General features: G+C 46.6%; 1 protein-coding gene across 2 annotated transcripts in view; it reads left to right on the top strand.

Moving 5' to 3' along the window:
- Window positions 1-19,621, top strand: part of PIK3C3 (phosphatidylinositol 3-kinase catalytic subunit type 3) — an 88,710-nt gene that overhangs the window by 3,900 nt on the left and 65,189 nt on the right. Inside the window, exons 4-9 of one of the 2 annotated variants that reach the window (XM_066615019.1) lie at window positions 500-629; window positions 8,158-8,184; window positions 13,018-13,104; window positions 15,028-15,123; window positions 17,941-18,012; window positions 19,203-19,307. In XM_066615019.1, coding sequence (XP_066471116.1) covers window positions 500-629; window positions 8,158-8,184; window positions 13,018-13,104; window positions 15,028-15,123; window positions 17,941-18,012; window positions 19,203-19,307 — 517 coding nt within the window. The remainder of the gene's footprint in view (window positions 1-499; window positions 630-8,157; window positions 8,185-13,017; window positions 13,105-15,027; window positions 15,124-17,940; window positions 18,013-19,202; window positions 19,308-19,621) is intronic. The other variant, XM_066615020.1, reaches the window with a different exon arrangement.

The following is a 19,621-nucleotide window of genomic DNA, read 5'->3' on the forward strand; positions in this document are numbered from 1 at the left end:
AAGCATCAACACATGGAATTGTGCTTGAAACTGACCAGGAGTCACAAAGGTACATGGTACATTCCGTAACATTGGTCCCTAGGAGTCATAGTCTGAACTTCCAAATAGCCTTCAGGGACAGGGCAAAGGGCTGGTAGAGCTGGCGCTTCGGATGTTGGAGGTCCTGGGTTCAGTTTCTACTGACATTAGTATGGAGGGCTAAGATAAGGTCCTTCTCAGTATGAAACCCTGGAGAGCTACTGCCAGTCGGTGTAGATAAGGGTTATTCAACATGAGGCCCATGAGGCCTGTCCTGGCCACTCTTGGGGCGGAATGCAGCCCATCCTCCCCTGGCTGCTGCAGCATGCTCAAGCTGACACAAGCATCATGCGGCCCCTCAGCTGGCAAAAGTTGAACTGCCATAGTGTAGATCATACTGAGCGAGGTGGACTAATGGGTCTGACTTGGTTTCAGGCAGCTTATTATGCTGGCGTGCTAATGTGTGGCACCTCTTTTGTAGGATGTTCCGCCAAGGGATGCACGATCTAAAGGTTTGGCCCAATGTAGAAGCGGACGGCTCTGAGCCCACCAAGACTCCAGGGAGGACAAGCAGCACACTTGCTGAAGATCAGATGAGCCGATTAGCCAAGGTGAGGAACTGTGCTTGGTTAGCGTTGAGCTTGGTGCTAGTTCACGACATCCTGCTGTATTGGCACAGCTGCTGAGGAGACCTGTGCTATTGTGCACTCTGCTGGAATTGTTGCAGGTCTTCGTAGAAGGAGACTAGTCACTGAATAGCGTTATGTACTCAGCTTCTTGGGCAAAGAAATGGGAGCAGGGAAAGAATGGGTTGCGTCTAATTGCCTGCAAGAGACAGGCAATTGGAAGCTTCTGAGCAGGCCAAGCCATGCACATATCCTGCGGGGAGCCTGGCCTTTTTTCTTTGTCTGGTGAACAGAGCAGTTTGCTCTACGTGTCTGCTTCGCTTGAGGTGCAGTGTACTCTCCATCTCAGAGTCTGACTCTGGCACCAGCTCCTGACTGCAGGATCTGGGCTTGAAGAAGAGATTTGCAAGCCAGGTTCTGGGTTACAGATAAAAGTATAAAGACCTTAACTTGTTTGTTCCCCCCTCCCTCAGTGAAACAAAGCAAATTTTTGGAAAAGTTTTAAACGTATGCAATATTTTCTTATTGGATCTATAGCTTGACCAATTTAAGATCGTATAAGGTGTAACATGCTGCAGTTTTGTGCGCGCTTATCTAGGAGTGAGCCTCATTGAACACTGTGACTTTCTTGTGAGTAAACATAGAACTGCACCGTTGGCTACCTCCTAAAATTATGCTGTTTGGTAAATATGAATGCCTTAGTTTTGTTTAAGCAATTAATGGCAGACATAGCCAATGCTGGAGATAGAGCAGCAAGTGGTCGCAGCCGAAGACCCCAGAATACAAATTGTTAAAAAAAAAAAAAGGAAAATAGAACACTAACTGAAAATAGAATCTGGCACCACTGTTGCAAACATAATGCAGTGACTTTTATTACCTGGCCTTAAAAAGAGCTTCCTTTCATCCAGCAATTTAGCATATGCAGGTGGAAAGACCATGGTTGTGCCAAAGGATTAAAATCCATGTTGTTAAAAAGGTCCAACATTTTGTTCTGTAACTTTTCCAGAACGTCAGGAAATGGGCCTAGATAGGACAGTTCTGGAAAGGTTACAGAACAAAACGTTGAACCTTTTTAACAACATGGATTTTAATCCTTTGACACAGCTGTGATCTTTCCACTTGGATATGCTAAATTGTTGGATTATTTCTGGCCGTGAAAACCTATAGTTTCCTTCATAGGTAATTTCCTATCATGTAGTTTCCTACATAGTTTCCTTCCATACTGGATAACGCTTGTGCTCTCCAGAAGCAGTGCAGACCTTAGCCATGTCTGTTTACTAGAGGCAATCATGGAATCGGTGAGTGCATCACAAACAGCAATCTCTTCTTCAAAGTGCTTCCAACTGTCTGGGGAAAAGATGGCTAAGATCAGCCGCTAGCCAGTGGCAGCGCCTCACTGCAGTGTGCGAAGAGCAGATGAAACAATGCGTTAAATCTTAACTTGAAAAACCATTCACTCGTTCTTAAAAGAAAGTACAGTGGGCCCTTGATATTTGTGGGGATTCTGTTCCAGGACCACTCATGAATACCGACTGCCAAGAATAATGAAATCTGGGGGAGGGGGGGGGCCTACATGATGCTGCAGTTACTTACCTGGGGCCTACATCTGGCTCTCTAGAGGTTGTTGTCCATGGCCTCCTGGTCTTCTCAGAAGCCTCCTGTATGTGACTGAAGGCCCTTCAGTTCATGCTGGCAAACAGGAAGTGCCTTCCAGTGGTGTCTGGGAGGCCTTCTAAGATCCTCTGGCCACGGGCTCAGCATCTGCAGATATTTGAAGCCATGGCTGCCGAGCCCACGATCAAGGAAGACCCAGTGTAGTCCATAAAGTCCCCCTCCCAGCATTTCCCAAGACTTCCAACTTTTTTACTGGAAAAATGGGGAGAATAGTCCCCCCCCCCCATTTTTCTGGATTTTTTCCCTACTGGCCTTGCAACTCTCTCAAGTGCAGCCCCAGCACTTCTTGAGCATTTGTCTTGAGTGGTTCACGTAAGGGGTGTCGGCTAACCAATCAGGAAGTTTCTGGAATCCATCCCAGATGACTGGCAGTATGCTTGAAGGGGTCCTGTGCAGCAGCTTTCTGTTATCCCTGCTGTTTCTTGAGGGAGGATCGGTGGCAGGCTTAAAAATCTTGCCTGAAATCTTAGGGAGTATCTACCAGTCTGGTCCATCTAGCCCAGGCACTTGTATTCTTATGCTTTGACTTTCCCTAAGACAGCTTCCCGTGGAGTGCGGGTGGCTGTTGTAAAGAGCCCAGTTCCAGCAAGCAGATGTTCCCTGCCCCATATTTGCAGAGAACAGAGGTGTGGGTGGGACATTTGCAGAGAGCTTGAATCCCGCCTTCCCATGCTCCAGTCCTCCTCTGTGAATGTCTCCCAGGTAGGATTAGGTTTGAGAGCCTCTCTGGGATAGAAAGAATACAAGATAGAGGAGTAGGGAGCTTGGCCATTTGAAGGGAAAAATGAATAGGGAAGGGTATTGCCCACTGCACACATTACAAGGGGTTGAGAACCATCCTAAGAGAGATGTGATACCCAACCTTGTATTCAGCTGATCCTAAAGTATATTGTTTTTCATAGGGCACAAATCTAACCAGGTCTGCTCAGAAGTAAGTCCTATTTTGTTAATAGGGCTTACTCTCAGGAAGGTGTGGTTAGGATTGCAACCACAGTCTTCTTCATACAGTGATTAGTGGTGAGTTTCTTGGGATAAAATCTGAAGAAACTGTTGGTTTGGGGTGGTGTCCAGGGCAGAAGGACTATATTGCTCAATAAGATTCATTCTTTGTCTTTCCTGCCTGGTGGATGAGTGAGTCTGTGTGCAGAAGCTGTATCTGCTCTGATCTGTAGTAACTCCATACTCTCCATCATCTACTCCAGGGGTGTCCAAAGTTTTTGGCAAGAGGGCCACATCATCTCTCTGACACTGTGTCAGTGGCCAGGGGAAAAATAATTAATTTACATTTAAAATTTGAATAAATTTACATAAGTTTACATAAATGAATATATTAAAGATGAACTTATATGAATAAATGAAGGTCTTTCAATAGCTCGAGGCCTATAAAAGACCTTGCACAAAGCAAGGCTGGCCTTTCCTTTGCTGCCACTACTGCATCACAGATGTGAAACAGCAAGCAGTGGAGGAAGCCCTCATCCCACAGCTCATGCAAGAGGTCAAACAGTCGCCCTCACCTGAGAACAGTTGCGCTGGGCCGGTGAGGGCTCCAGCAAGTCTCCAGAGGGCCAGAGGCTCATTGGAGACTGGAGAGTCCTTGAGGGCCGCATTGGGAGTCCTCGAGGGCCGCAAGTGGACCCAGGGCCGGGGTTTGGGCACCCCTGCTGTACTCTGACAAGTACTGTGCCAGCTGTTGGGTGTGAATAGATTCCAGGCAAGACACACCTTTCACCACTGGCCCAATGCACCTGTGTGGGATGGCAGTTTGGCACCATTCACTTTTAACACCATTCCATAGACTTTTTTTCTTTTAATGAATGTCAGATTTTGCGAGTTTCAAGGCAACTGTCATCTGTTCTGTGCAAATTGAGGTGAACAACTGGAACAGAGCTGTAAATACGTCTGTTTGATCTATTGGAGATTTACTGTGGCAATAAACTAACTTCTATGAAGCTGCACGCACCTCTCTGTAAGGCTAGCTTACCTTGGAATTCTAATAAAAATGCATTATAATCCACCCATTTATAGGCAGCAGGTGGCCATCACAGAGCCAAGGTTGAATCCAAGAGCAGATGCTACTTTCCTACATGTAAAGTTTGTAGCATCGAACAGCCAACTCCTGGTGTTGTTTTGTTCTGGCAGATGGTATGAGGGAAACTCCTGTAACAGAAGCATCATCTCATGTAGAGTTGGACCAAGGCCCATGTAGTCCAGCAACTGCCTCTGGGAAGCCCACAAGCAGGAGGGAAAGGCAGGTGTCTCCCCTGCAGCTGGTCTTCAGAGGCTGTTGCAGAACCCAGTGGTAGCACGTAGCAAACACAGGCAGACTTCTTCTCCATCAATTTGTCCAGTCCTCTTTTATAGCCATCTAATGGCTTTTGATATGTCTTGTGTCAATGAGTTCCATAGGTTAATTAAGCGCTGTGTGAAGAAGTTCTTCCTTTCATCTATCCCTAACCCCCCTCCCATCAGTTTCATTGGATGAACCTTGGTTCTAGTGTTTGGAGAGAGGAAGCAAAACATGCTTTCTTCAACATGCATAATTCTGTAAGTCTCAATCATGTATCCCCTTAATTGCCATTTTTTTCTGAACCAAAAAATCCCTAAATCCCTTGGTGGATATTGAGTTGTTATAGTTTTATCTGGTGTAGGGTTCTGCCTGAAGTGGGCCCTTTTTAAAACCAAAGAAATGGATATTTTTTTTGAATTTCAAAGGTAAGCAGCTGCTTTTACAGATTGGTCTCTGGAAGGTTGACAAGAGACCTTGTGAAAGAGCAGTATCTGTGAGCTTCAGATGTAAAATAAAACTTCACCAGAAACCAAAAGGTCTGACATCATGTTGTGAGGAGAACAGACTTTATTTGATGCAACCACATAAGTGTGTCTGGTTTGGGGATTCTCCGTAAGATATCCAGTCCCTGGAAAGCAGAGTTTGCCAAAGCAGTAGCTGTGATCATTATGCTGCGGCACTCCAGTTACCTCTGAGTAAACATGGACTCTAATATATTTACGTTCCACTTTCCAGCCAAGATGGGGTCCCAGTGCAGCTCACAATGAACACCTGCTAGGAATGTCTTGGTGATCATCTGCAAGCAAGGAATAGCCCAGCCGGCCATTTCACTGCTGTTATTGGGCATAGTTTGAGAGCTGCTAAGTCTTTGCGGGGGAGTGAGGGAGGCAGCAATGCTATCCCCAGGATCATGCCACTTGGGAGGGCTGCAGGGACTGGGATGTACTCTCTCTACTTTCACTTCAAAGCGACTGGGGAGCCCTGCAGGTGCTCGCACAGGGCTCCCCCCACCCCGGGAAGGCTGCTGCAGGGGGAGTACATTCCAGTCCCTGCAGCCCCATTAGCGGCACGATCCTAGGGAACATGTCGCTGCCTTCACCCCTGCTCCTTATTGTGATGCCCCAGTCTGAATACCACTGGCTTAATGGGTGCCGGTTGATAGCGGTGCCAGTATAAGTTATTTTGTCAATCTCATCTTTCCCTCTAAACTATATACAAATACAATAAAAAATGTACATTTGAGTTGCATCGTATTTGCATTTAAATTGTATGAATTCAAATATATGCACTTGGTGAGAGAGAGAGAGGCAGAGATAAAACAGTTGGAGGGTGCAGCCCTTACCAAATTTCTGGCACTGAGGTAAGGGCAATGCAGCTCCGAGGTAAGGGGACAAACATTCCTTTATCTTGAACAGGTCTCCATGACTGCCTCCGAAGTGCAGGATGCAGCGCATGCCCTGTTGGCACAGCTGTATCAGTGAGGGAAAGTTAATAATAATAATAATAATAATAATAATAACTTTATTTTTACCCTGCCTTTCTCTCCGAAGGGACTCAAGGCGGCTTACAACATATTAAAAACATAATTTAAAAACAAATAAAAACATATTAACACATCATAAAAAACAGCAGTCAAAATAAAAACTAGGTAAAAAGAGCATAGAGCAGCAGCAAGTCATAAAAGAATCAGGCCTGTAAAAATATTAAAAGATGTTAAAAAGATTTTAAAAGGCCGAGAACTCAGAAGGCTTGTTTAAACAGAAGGGTCTTCAGGCCTCGCCGAAAGATGTCAAGAGAGGGAGCCATTCTTAAGCCATTTTTAAGTTGGTTAGGATTTCAGCCTAAGTAGTGCAGGTGATTCCACCCACTATCCTGCGCACTGAGTACTGTACTGTATATGCTCTGGAATGAGTATGAGATGGGAGAATGAAGCTGCTGTTCTCTCGCAGTCCAGTCCTGAGCTGCCCAGTGCCCAGGGCTGCAGCAGCACCAAAAATGGCTGCCGTTGCATCCTGCATACAAACTGGGCAGCGCCGGCAGCTCCTTGGGAGAAGGGGACTTTCGTCCCCTTCTCCTGGATAAGGCGAGTAGTCCCGCAATGGAGCTACTCAGTTCTACAGCAACCCAAGGACTGGCGTGGAATCAAGAGGCTCTGTGTTGGGCTGGTAGCCCAACACAGAGTCTTAGGATCTGGTGGGGCAAAGCTCCACCAGATCCACCTCGCACCCTCCCCCGGCATGCCTCCTCCCTGCCGTCTCCCCACCCTCCCCCCACCTCCCCCCATGCCCCCACCTACCTCTCTGTCTCTCACTGGTCCGCATGACCACCAAGCCATGGAGCACTGACCTTCCACTGGTGCTAGCCCAGCGCTGGCTGGTGCTGAGCTAGCACTGGCATTTCACTGGTTCTGAGGGCTGCAGGCATGATTTACCGCACATTTGCGACTCTCCCCGCTGGCAGAGCACTGGTGTTGTGAGCTCTAAGTCATTTCAATTCCCACAGGTGTCTCATCATAAAATTTCAGTTTTAAAGAGGAAGTATGGGTTGGATTTCAGGGTTATTTTGACTATATGCAATTTTCGTCTTGCACTCTGGCTTCAGAACTAAACCCTCACGTAAGACATGACTCTACTGTAGATCATATAAAATAATACAAAATCAGCATCTCTTCTACTGTAATGTTAGAAGTGAGCCCTCATTTTTACTTCATGATAGCTCAGTGGACCCTCCTTGTTCAGAGGCAGTGTACCCATTTCTGGAGGATAATGGGGGAGGTTACCTTTTCTGAGCTCTTCCAGTTGTGGGCATCACAGAAGCCCTGTGGTGCACGGGATGCTGGACTAGAGGACTTTGGGCCTGATTGAGCAGAACTGCTCTTATGTAGTAGTGCAGTGGTGTAGCTAGAGGGGGTGCAAAGCACTAAGTTTTGCAGGGAGCCTCACTGTGGCATGCAAGAGGCCCCTCCCTTTTGGAGCCATTCTGGGCGGGAGGAACAAAACTGAGGCTCCAAAGGGGAGGGGCCCCTTGCATGCCACAGTGAGGCTCCCACCCCCTTTAGCTACGCCACTGCATTGGTGCCAAGGCAAATGTGTCTTGTGTATAGTCCTAAGACTATAAGGCTGCCTTTTCAAGCCATCTTTTTGGGCGTTGCTGCAGCAGAGCTTCTTCCTGTGTGGCGAACTAACATGGTGGGATATTCAGGGATCTCTTTCTTGCCATGAGGAGGGGCTGCACAATTTCCTCCTCCCATGTAGTCCTGGGTTTCTGGTGATGCTCGAGCAACATGGGAAGGAGCAGCCAGGCTATAGTAACTTCCATGTGATGTGGTTGGGCGGGGGGGGGGCAGCATCATTCTACTAGTGATGTCCTTTGTATCTGGTTGATGCTCTACGGAACGTTAACTCTAATAGTTATGCTGAGAGAGTGACCTTCAGCCAATTAGGTCAGTCTAAAATTTCCGAGAAGAAGACAAAGTATTAGACTTTGGTTAATGACCTGGAAACGGTTGCCCCTTCTCCGCGCACGACTAATGACTGGGTCTCTTTAATGTAGGCCTCTGACAAGGAGCATTTGGAGGAAGTAAGTAGCATGGCGCTGGGGCCTGCCAGCACCTGGCTTGACAAGCGCATGCTTGCGACCTCGGGGTGACTAACGGCTAATAATTGGAAAGCTTCTTCTGTCTCCCCTCACACCCTCCCCATGCTGCGTATATAGATTGCAGAGCGCAGTTCGGAAGCGAAGCTCTGTGCTTGCCCTGGTTTAATGGCTCTTAACCCTCCTAGGCTCACAAAAGCCCCTTCACTAATGGGGTATTGTGGTCAGATTGACTCCAATTTAGTCCGTGTGGTGGTGTCTTATTTTTTTCTCATTTTCCAAAAGGTAAATGTATTGGACAGTGATTCATGTGTTTGCAGTGACATGGAAGTTGTACTGAGGATAAATGTTTAGAGCAGGGATGCAACAAACAGAATTACAGTATATACAGATTAGAATGTAGTTGCAGACTACAGTGACCTCAGATGGTAATTTCTGTGGACTCCAGTATCTGACTTACTCATTATTTTTCCTTCAACTCAAATAACCTGGAGTTATTAATTTAAAACCCAGATCAGAGTGCTTAACCCTTTCTTTCCTGAACTGCTGCTAGTGATTGAAATGGCTCTAAATAGAATGAGACTATGGAGGAGGAGAGGTCTATCACTGGCTCTCTGGGACCCCGTGGTGGCATAGCTGGAGGGGGTGGAGCACCCAGGCTGGCAGGGAGAGAGCAAGGGGCCCCTCCCTTTGGAGCCATTCCTGGTGGGGGGAGCAAAACGGAGCTGTATGGCGCCGTTTTGCTCCCCCTGCCGGGAATGGCTCCAAAGGGAGGGACCCCTTGCCCTCTCCGTGCCAGCCTGGGTGCTCTGCCTTCCTCCAGCTACACCACTGGACCCCCTTGTGTGAAGACGGCATGCCATGAAATATCAATTGGTGGGATGCAGGGCAGGGGAAGACAATTGCCGTTAGGCCTGCATATCCTGGCCTCTGTGGGAAGCAGGACACCGGTTAGACCTTTGGTGTGTTCGATTATAAATATTTGGTTCAAATAAATAGCCCAGTGTGGATCACTTTAAGCGTTTCACACTGGGGTAATTCGGACCCCAATACCTTCTTTGGGCAGTGTTTTACCTTTCTAGGGTGGATTCACCCCAATTCCATTTCCATAAACCCTCAAATGGGAGCGAATTTGAAAGACCTCAAGCAATCATCCCTTTTATTTGTAAGAGATTACATGAAGCGATAAAGAATTTGGGGAGAAGCATCTTTTTTTTTTTAAGACCACTTTGGGATCAGTTGTGATCACAGAAGCTTAGGCGGGTTAAAGAAGCAGGATCTGTTTATTGCCTTTAATGTTCTTGACTAAAACCAGACCCCAAAAGTGTGTTGCATGCATGTTTCTGATGGTGTGAATTACTTTGGATTTTTTTAAGGCTTTTGTCCTGTGTGGAATCCTTTTAAAGTGGTCTTTTGAATGTGGTCTTGTGGTACAGTCACTTCCCTAAACACGTGTGCAGTTCTGTACAATCCTGGGTATGCGTTTCCTCCCATCCCCACACCCAGGCACCCAAGGAAGGTGACCCCCTCTCCCAGGCATCACTGCAGGCAGCTTGCAAGTATAAGGAGGGTCTAGCTCCTTTAGATGACTGGGAGCCTTGACTATCTCAGAAGCTCTGAACACATACAGAGTGACCAGATACATTGGAAGACAGTGTGCCTCTACCTTTAACCATTGTATAGAAGAGGGGATTTGGGCAAGTGCAGGTTTTTAAACCCTTCCATGTTGAGCAGCATCTGCCAAACTCTCCTATACAATGGTTAGAGGCACTCTGTCTTCCATTGTATCTGGTCACCCTGCACACATACAGTCCCTTCCTTCACACTGAAGGCAGGTTCAGGTCTGGTTCCAGGTTCCTCTCGTATATTTTAAGTCTGCACTTGAGTTTCTAACTTTTAAAAAATGGCCAGACACATTGAACACATTGGATACGTGTGATCCAATGATATCAAAACTGTTTTCCTTGTAATGTAAACCTTGGACCGCATAATGATTTAATGCAGTGAGTACATAACTTGAGAAAGAACTGTATCTAAAAATGGTTTTACTTTTAAAAATTTTTACAAACAAAATCCACACGAGGATAAAACAAAATCCTACAGCTGCAATTGGAGTGACTGATTTTTGCATCCTTTGGGACTGGTTATGACTTCTTGTGTTAAGGGGTTCAGTTCCAGTGCAAAGTGACCAAGAGACTTATTTATTCTTCACATTTTTAATACCACCCTTCCTCCAAGGAACTCCTGGTGGTCCACATAGTTCCTCCCCTCCTTTTGTCTTCACAACCCTGTGAGGTAGGTAAGACTGAGAGGTAGTGACTGGCCCAAGGTCATCCAGGAGGCTTCATGTTTGAGCAGGAATTTGAACCTGGATTTTCTGGGTCTAAGTCCATCTCCAGAACTACTACACTATTCAAAGATCTCTGAACCTTTTTTGGTTTGTTTTTGGCCCTCTGGCAGAGATGGAGAGGTCCTTTTTGTGGAACTTTGGGGGCTATGGAGTGGTTTATTAGTTTTCCAAGGTGCATGCCTGCATTGGCTTGGTCATGTCGTGAGAATCAGCGATGATCGGATCCCAAAGGATCTCCTCTATAAAGAACTTGTGCAGGAAAAGTGCCCTACAGGTTAACCACAGCTGTGCTACAAGGATATCTGCAAGAGGGATCTGAAAGCCTTAGGTAATGAGCCTCAACAGATGGGAAACCCTGGCCTCTGAGTGGCCTGCTTGGAGGCAGGCTGTGCAGTATGGCCTTTCCCAGTTTGAAGAGACACTTTGCCAACAGACTGAGGCAAAGAGGCAAAGAAGGGCAGCCCATAGCCAGGGAGACAGACCAGTGACACACTATACTTGCTCCCAGTGTGGAAGGGATTGTCACTCCCGAATTGGCCTTTTCAACCACACTAGACGCTGTTCCAGAACCACCATTCAGAGAGCGATACCATAGTCTTTCGAGACTGAAGGTTGCCAACAACATCCGTCTTGTGGCACACAGTTTGGGAATTACTGTTCCCCAGTTATGCCAGGTTCTTCCTGGACAACCTAAGAGCATCTGGAAACTTCTGGCTTTGTTTGGTTGCTTTTCCTGTTCCTGTCCTTGAGCAACTGTTTTTCTCTGTCTACCTGGTGTCATGGGAGTTCTCGTTTTGTCTTGGGGCTCTTTTGATTGGAACCAAAGAGGTTGCATGCTCTGCACCAAACTGTTGCTACTAAATCACATTATGCAAATGAATGTTACTCCATTTTATGTTAGTTATTTCTAATTGTATACATTGTTAAGTAATTTGTTTGTATGCATTGTTGAGTACCATTGATTAAAGAATCAACTTTTAGAAAAAAATGAAAATCATACATATTAATGGAACAATTATGCTTGGCTCTGAGGATTGATGAAGCACAGACTTCACTTGACCCCATTATGCAGCTTTGTGTCAGGAGCTCCGCTCACAAAGCCTCTGACTCCACCCCAAATGCTTTATGGGCACATGGTTTCTTCTGAATGGTATCTGAGTTACCTTGAGGGGTTTAAGGGATGCAGAAGTAAGCCGGGAGGAAATGGTTTGTTTGGAAGGGGATATTAAAGGTACACGGAAGAGAGGGTGACGACACCCTTACGGAAATGATTGTTGGACAACTCTTTAAAAAAAAAGAAGTCATTTTTGAATTCTGAATAACTTGTGCAAACTCCTACCACAACAGAACACTGCAAACCTTTGGAACTTGCTGCCATCTGTAGTAGCAAGTGGTGGCCACAAGCTTAACTGGTGCTGTTTTGTCATAGAAAAGTCAGCAGTTGAAGTACATGAGCTAAATGGAGCCTCTGTGTTCAGAGACAAGAGAACACCTCAACTGTAGGTGCTGGTGATGAAGGCGAAGAAGCCATCATCTTCCATGTCTTTCTGTGAGAATCTTGGGGGTAGCCTGTCTGACCCCTGCTGGAGAACACTGAATTAGATGAACCTTGGTCTGATCCAACAAGTCATGCAACCGATTAACCTATGAATGACCAAGATCTTCCCAGCTCACATTCCCACCATTCAGTGTGTCTATAGACCCCAATTCTGCTTCCAGTACTGACAAGTGTGGTCAGCTATAATAGCCTTTGGGGAATGATCCAGCCCAAATGAATCACTCTTTCAGTTGCATTGATTTTGAAAGGAGCATTGACCATGCAGTTAATACACTTGCTAGGGAAAATGTCCTATTGAATTTGCTGAGCTTATTTCTAGTAAATAATATGTACTGAACTGAATTGAGCATCTTTTCTGCTGAGAGTTGCTTTGAGCACTTGTTTGGGGGGGGAAAAGGCATATATACCTGTCTGTGGGGCTGAGTGTTTCATTTGGGCAGATTGTTACTTTTCTGAGTAAGTTTTCTGAATAGGTTTTCTGGTCTGGCCTTTGGTTATGAGCATGCTGTGAATCTTGGGATCAAGCTGGCAGGGAAGAGACAGTGGCATAGTTAGAGGGGGATACAAAGCACTGAGTTTTGCAGGAAGCCTTGCCGCAGTGTGCAAGGGGCCCAACCTTCCTCCCCTTTGGAGCCATTTCAGGCGGTGCTCCCACTGCCTGGAAGGGCTTCAAAAGGGTGGTCTCTTGCATGTTGCAGTGAGGCTCCCTGCAAAACTTAGTGCTTTGCATCCCCTCAGGCTACACCACTGGCAAGAGGTACTTCACTATTTTCCTGGGACATGAAATATGTGATACACAGGCTCATAGTTTAAAATATCCTCCCTGTTGACTTCAGGTCTGCAAATTTTTTCTGCTTAGCAGCAGCAGTAATTTAATTGATACATCTATATCCTTTTTTCTCCATGGCAGCTCACCAAGTCTCACCGGCAAGGTCACATGGTCAAAGTAGACTGGCTGGACAGACTGACCTTTCGAGAAATCGAGATGATCAATGAGGTAGGTCGGCCTGCACGTCGGGCCTCTAATGAGCTTTCAGACTTTGCTAATGGAGCAACCTTGCTGTGCTGAGGAGACCGTAATTTAGGGAACATACCCCATATTTCTTCTTCTTTCCCCTGCGGGCACATTAAAAGAACAGCTCAATCCTCTGGGCCAGTGGTTTTCAAACAGTGTCCTGGAGAACCTTGAGATTCCCCAATGAGAAATAAGTATCTGAAAGTAGGTGCGGAGGATATCTTACTTTATCTGTTTCTGTATCTGGTTGTAACAGATACCAAAACCTCTTACTGGTTGAATTATGCAAGGGAGTGTTAGAAATGTTTTAGGGGATGCTCTCAGGTTTAATGTGATGATATAAGGTCTGAGGCCCAGGAGGCTTATCTGTTGCCCTAGGTCAGCAGTCTCCATACCGTGGTCTGCTACATGCAGAAAAAGCTGTCCAGGTGCAGCGTGGCACTTTCTATCCCAGGTGCCTTTCTTCTCACCTTATTGTCCAGAGTCTTGTGCCGGGCAGCTGCTTACCCTGGGAAATTGGAAGCATGTAACCTCTGAGATGTTCGGGCGAGAAGACAGGTGGCTGTGGCACAGAATGAAAACCATTGTGTTGCACCCAAATGACTACTTTTTGCATGCCAGATTCACAGCCATTGCCTAGGTGAACTAGAATATTCCCCAGAATGCTTAAGGAGGACGATGACCATAGCTTACTGGTAGAGCACATTTTGCATGCAGAATTGCTAACCAGGCAGCATTGACAGTGGTGAGGTACCATGGTACATGCTCAAGAGTTCCTTGCCAGCCCAGTCAGTGTGGAAAGTATTATTCAAAGGCAGGGAACATGGAAACCAGTGTCCTGAACGATCTAGAGGTGTTGACATGTTTGTCTTGGGGATGTGGGACATGCCTCAGGCCACTGTGTGCATAGGAGAGCGGGCAAGGGGTTTGAGAAGAGTTGGTGGGCGTTGACTGTAGATCTCATGTTAAAAACAGATCTGTATGACGTGTGAGCTGCCAAGCCAAGTACAGTCCACTGACCAGGTGCACTAAGTCCCTAGCATACACACAATTCAATACGGGAGGTTTGTGATTGTGTGAAAACACCACACAGGTGTCTGCTCGGAAGCACTGATGTAGCCATCTGTAACTTGGGGATCCAGTGTGTTGTGTGTTGCCAAATCCTTCACAACCATCTTGTCGCCACTCCGACCAGTAGCAAAATTGGGGAATTTATGGAACTAATAGCATGCATCTTTTGTTGCTCAGCATTCTGATTTTTTTTCTCCTTAAAGCATGGAAAATGCAAGCCCTTTTTAGACTTCTAAAGTAGGTACGATGCCCTTTCTGGGAATTTCATTGCAGTAGCAGCCTAAGCTTCTGACCTGTGCCTACTCAGTGGGCTGCCTGTAGAGAGTGCAGTCTTGGAAAAAGGGGAAAGGACACTGGTGGCGTAGCTGGAGGGGGGTGGAGCACCCGGCCTGACAGGGAGCCTCAGCACGGCGGGTGAGCGGCCCCTCCCTTTGGAGCCATTCCTGGCGGGGAGAGCAAAACGGAGCTCTGTTTTGCTCTCCCCGCCAGGAATGGCTCCGAAGGAAGGGGCTGCTTACCCGCCGCGCTGAGGCTTCCTGCCAGGCTGGGTTCTCCACGCCCCTCCAGCTATGCCACCGAAGGACACTCCTGCTGTGATGCCACTTCCCCACCACTTTAGCTCTTTCTACAGGCTTTACATTATGGGCCCTTATGGGTCATTTCTAAACGATGTTGACATTGCAGTAGGGAACAACCTGATCTGGGCATGAGTAGAGAGGTGGTTATTTCCCCCATTCCATCAAGAAAAATTCCAAATGTTGAGATTCCCTTTTCTATAAGCTTATCCACACGTTTAATATTCCTTTTGTTTTTCTTTGCCTTTTTACATATTAGAGTGAGAAGCGCAGTTCTAATTTTATGTACCTGATGATTGAATTTCGCTGCGCCAAGTGCGACGACAAAGAATACGGGATAGTGTATTACGAGAAGGTAGGCAACTGGTGGTTTGTTTAATTTACAGCAGCAAACCAAATAATTGCTTGCGATCTTGTGCCGTGATGAAATGTTTTTCTCCCAGGATCCATAGCAGCAGGCGGATGCCAGGTGGCAGCTGCTCATGTTTACATGCAAATCGAGTGCTAGAGGTGCAGTGTGATTACAGGTTGTGATGCACTTCAGGATTTCAGAATTTTAATCAGGGCAAGTGATTTTAGAAAGTGTTTGATTTATTGTCCTGTCTCTCCATTGTCATTTTCCACCCTCTCTCCCCCCTACCCTCAAAGTTTTATTCTGCAAGGATGTTGAATGCTAAATTATCTCTTTGACTAGGAGGTTGAAGAGGCACACCTGTACAGTTCTGAAGCTTTTTGGACATGCTTTGTGGATGCAGCTCAGTCATCTCAGGGCCAAGCTACATGATTGTTATGACTGTTTTCCCTTCCTTGCAAAGCATTTGTTTTTGCACGCAAAGCAGCTACAGGCGTGCCCTAGTATCTGTGGGGGTTCTGTTCCGGACACCCCTGTAGATATCGGAAACCACAGATACCAGGGTCCCACTTCAAAGACATTAAGGGCGCAGTCCAAACTGTGGAGTGGCACAAGTCCTTTGCGCTGACCCAGGAGGGTCACAAACGTGCCACAAGGCACTCCTCCTCGAGAGTTGGCTGGGCCGGCACAGAAACGCACGCCGGCCTGCGGAGGCTGAATTCAGCCTCTGTGCAGACTTCAAAGGAGAGGCTTGTGTTGTCTGACTCAGCTGATGCAAGGGTCTGGGGAGGGTGGAGAGGAGGTGGGAGGGAGCCATTCTGGAGTGGGGGAGGGCAGGCGGAGGGTGGTCCCGGGGACACGTGGGCAGGGAGCAGCAGGCGGGGCTGGGACCCAGCAGATATGCTGGATCCTAGCCCCCATTCCTGAGCGGCGTGGAGCAGCTACAAGCTGCTGTCCTTGTACTTATGCCACCTCCGGAAGTGGTGCAAGTCCGAGGAGACCCATTGGGGCTGCAGTGGCTTACCCAGGGGTGAGGGGAAGAGTTTCCCCTTACCTCTGGCTGAGCCACTTTGGGCCCCTCAGTGCATGATAGGATTGCGCTGTAAGGAAGTTTAAAACAAGGCCCCCAGTAACTTGCCCCATTGTTGCGCAGAGGTTTTGCTGCATATGTAGAGCTCAAGAATCACAGAGCTCTAGAATTGCAAGGCATTTTGGGAAAGCCTGGGCAGCCACCAAGACCTCTACATGACCCAGAGGAGGCTGGAAGAAACCAAAGAGACTGCTGGAGCTCTGCAAACACAGCAAAAACTCTGCGCAACAATGGGGCAAGTTACTGGAGGCTTGGTTGAAGGGACCCACTTGAAACATGTTAAGGAAGTTTAAAACAAACTATATAGCTGGTATATAGCTGGTTATCAGTGGCATCTGTGGATAACTGAAACCATGGATACTGGATCCATGGATACCAGGGGACACCTGTACGGCATTGTGGGGAGGGGAAGGGTGGCTTAAACGAAGGAAAGAGGTTGGGTATGTTGCCTCACTCTTTTCATCTCACCAGTTTGTCTGTTTAGAATTGCATCTTTTCCCAGCAGAGGAAATATACGGGTATTTTAGCCTTCAGAGGCACTGGGGTATCTTATATAGACTGTTGACGTCGGCCAGGACTAAAGCAAATACTTTAAAATATTTATTAATAGACTAACCCCATCCCAAAACAGGAGACAGTTATGCTAATTTCAGAGTGTTGCTGGACCCCGGAGTCCAGCCCAGTGGCATGGCTAGAGGGGATGCAGTGCACTAAGTTTTCCAGGGAGCCTCATCAAGACATGCAAGTGGCCTCCCCTTTTGGAACCTTTCCAGGTGAGGGAGCAAAGCGGAGTCATATGCCTCCATTTTGCTCCCCCCACCTGGAATGGCTCCAAGGGGGAGGGGCCACTTGCATGTCACAATGAGGTTCCTTGCAAAACTTAGTGCTTTGCACCCCCTCTAGCTCTGCCACTGGTCCAGCCAGTCCCTTATGCTTTACAGAGCACCGTTCTGAATCATAGAGACTCTTCCTCTCCATGATAATTGCAAGGAGTTTGGTGATAGGCCCAGCTCCTAGCCCCTGGTCCACTCTCTTGTTTTCACATGGGGCTTAAGTGTGAAGACCTCTAAGCATGTGCAGAAATTTTGTTTCCTAAGGAGAAAGAAACCTTTAGAACATGGGGCCCTGGTGTCCTGCAGAGTACTTTTCCTTTACGAAGGGGCATCTAGCATCCTGTTCATTGTGCTAACCCTTCCTTCCTTGGACAGTGAGGTGCTATCTGGGATGAGATGGCAGCAGGTATTTAGTTGAGGAGGAACGGCCCAGGCACAAACTCGGAGTTTCTGGTTCATTCACATGCATGTTTTTGCCTGGCCCTGCTTGCCTGCCTCTCCCAGAAGCCTCACACAAATTTAGCAAGAAAAACTTTCTGCTTCTCTCTTTCCCCATGCACGGGAAAGTTGCCCCCATGTCTTTTCCGGGTATCAAGCGGCTGCTGCCAGCTTGGAGGTCACTCAGATTGAGATTTGTGGGATCCCAAATGCATTTTCTTTCAATATCCTCATCTCTTGCTGTTGTGCATATTTCATGTGAAAGAAAAGACTGAATTGTCATATGCCTCATTCCTCACTGCGCTGTGGCACTGGATGCTTGTTTCAGAAAGGTGCTGAGGCTTAATAGCTCAGCTTTCAATCTTGTCTCTGGAACACATTAAATAGCATTGACATGTCACACTGCTCTTTATAACCTGCAAGGTTTAATGTGCCTTTCTGAATGACTTTGTCATCTAGGATGGTGATGAGTCGTCTCCCATTTTAACGAGCTCTGAAATCGTTAAGGTTCCAGACCCCCAAATGTCCATGGTAAGTTATTCTCCACACAGTGCAGTTAATGGCATATCAAGATGCTGTGCGTGGGCTTTTTTAATATATAGATGGGAACCCAAAAGTTGGTTATAACTTGTGCTTTCAAGAATGTTTGCTTCCTTGTGGTTGCAGTTTTGAGGATGACTGCTCTAATACAGGTGCATATCTCTAGGACAACCTCATCAGTGCCAGATTGCTATATATGCTGATATCTGTATAGATGCCAGAACTGGTTCCTAGCATTGGAATTTATGCTGTGGAAGCTCTTTTGATTTGGATTTTTAAGAAGTTGTGCTTTTTATGGTATTATTACCCACTCTTCTGAGCATTTGAGATGATTCAGCTTATTCAGTTTCAGCAAATATAAGGCTGGTCTGAAAGTTCTCAAGTGATTTTAAAGGGGGGATTTTTTTTTTAGTAGCTGGGCAAACAAAGCCTACTTTCTTCTTTAGTCTGTATCACAGCGGCAGCCCCGGGGATCATAGCCATGATTTCCCTGGGAAGTCCCCTGGGAGCAATATTATGCTATAATGTCAGAGCTGTGTGTGTGTGTGTGTGAGAGAGAGAGAGAGGAGTAAGCACTATTGAAATTATGACTAAGACCACTGTTCTTCTCTGTCCTCATTTTAAGTTTCCCATCACCAAAATACTCCCCTTTAATGGGATGTCCAAATGTTGGGCAGGCCATTTAGGGGCAGACCTAAAATTACAGGCCTTGAGAGTATACAAATGCATTTAGAGAAACACAGAAATGTCCCAAAAATATGTACCTTAAAGGCTTTCATAGCTCTGTGGCATGTTAGAGGACATGCTAAGAAACAAGCCATAGTGTAGTGCCAAGAGCACATGCCTTTTGTACAGAAAGTACTGGGTTCAGTTTCTGACATCTCAAGCTAAACAGTCTCTAAACAGCCTAAACAGGCAATATCAAAAACTTCTGTCCTACTGTTCTTGGTTCAGTCTGCCCTGCCACAACTTAGCCAACTCAACTTGTAAGCTAATGTGATGGTACAAGTCAAGATGGTTCCTGTAGTATTTTTAGCATAAGATCCTAGGGCTGACAAAACCACGCCCAGCATCTGGTTCAGCTCCTGTTAAATCTGACCTGAAATGACTCCATCTTGATTATTTCATTGTATAGGATATGGTGACTTCTTGGGTCTAAATATGTTGTTGTTGTTGTTAAGGAAAACTTAGTAGAAAGCAAACATCACAAGCTTGCTCGAAGCTTGAGAAGTGGACCTTCTGATCATGATCTCAAGCCCAACGCTGCCACGCGAGATCAGCTTAATGTAAGTGTGTTCTTTGGGTGCAGCAATTTAATTTTCCAATCAAGTTCTGGGTATTGTTCACTGGCAACAGCCGTGATGAGAACCAGAGTTTAGATTCTGTGCCAAGGAAAAGCTGAACTCTGCAAGCATGCATAAATTATGCACTTCGCAAAAGTTACCTTGTTTATGTACTTGATCCCCTGTTGTAGTCATGGAAGGGGCAAGAAGTTGGAACATCTGCCCCAACCACTGAAACTCTTATTCATCCACCTTTCCAGTGTCTTGGATTTCAGCAGGCACTCTTGGTGTGCTTTCAAACTTGTCTTTGCATCCAT

This window comes from Tiliqua scincoides, chromosome 2 (genome assembly GCF_035046505.1).
Source record: "Tiliqua scincoides isolate rTilSci1 chromosome 2, rTilSci1.hap2, whole genome shotgun sequence".
Taxonomy (NCBI): Eukaryota; Metazoa; Chordata; class Lepidosauria; order Squamata; family Scincidae; genus Tiliqua; species Tiliqua scincoides.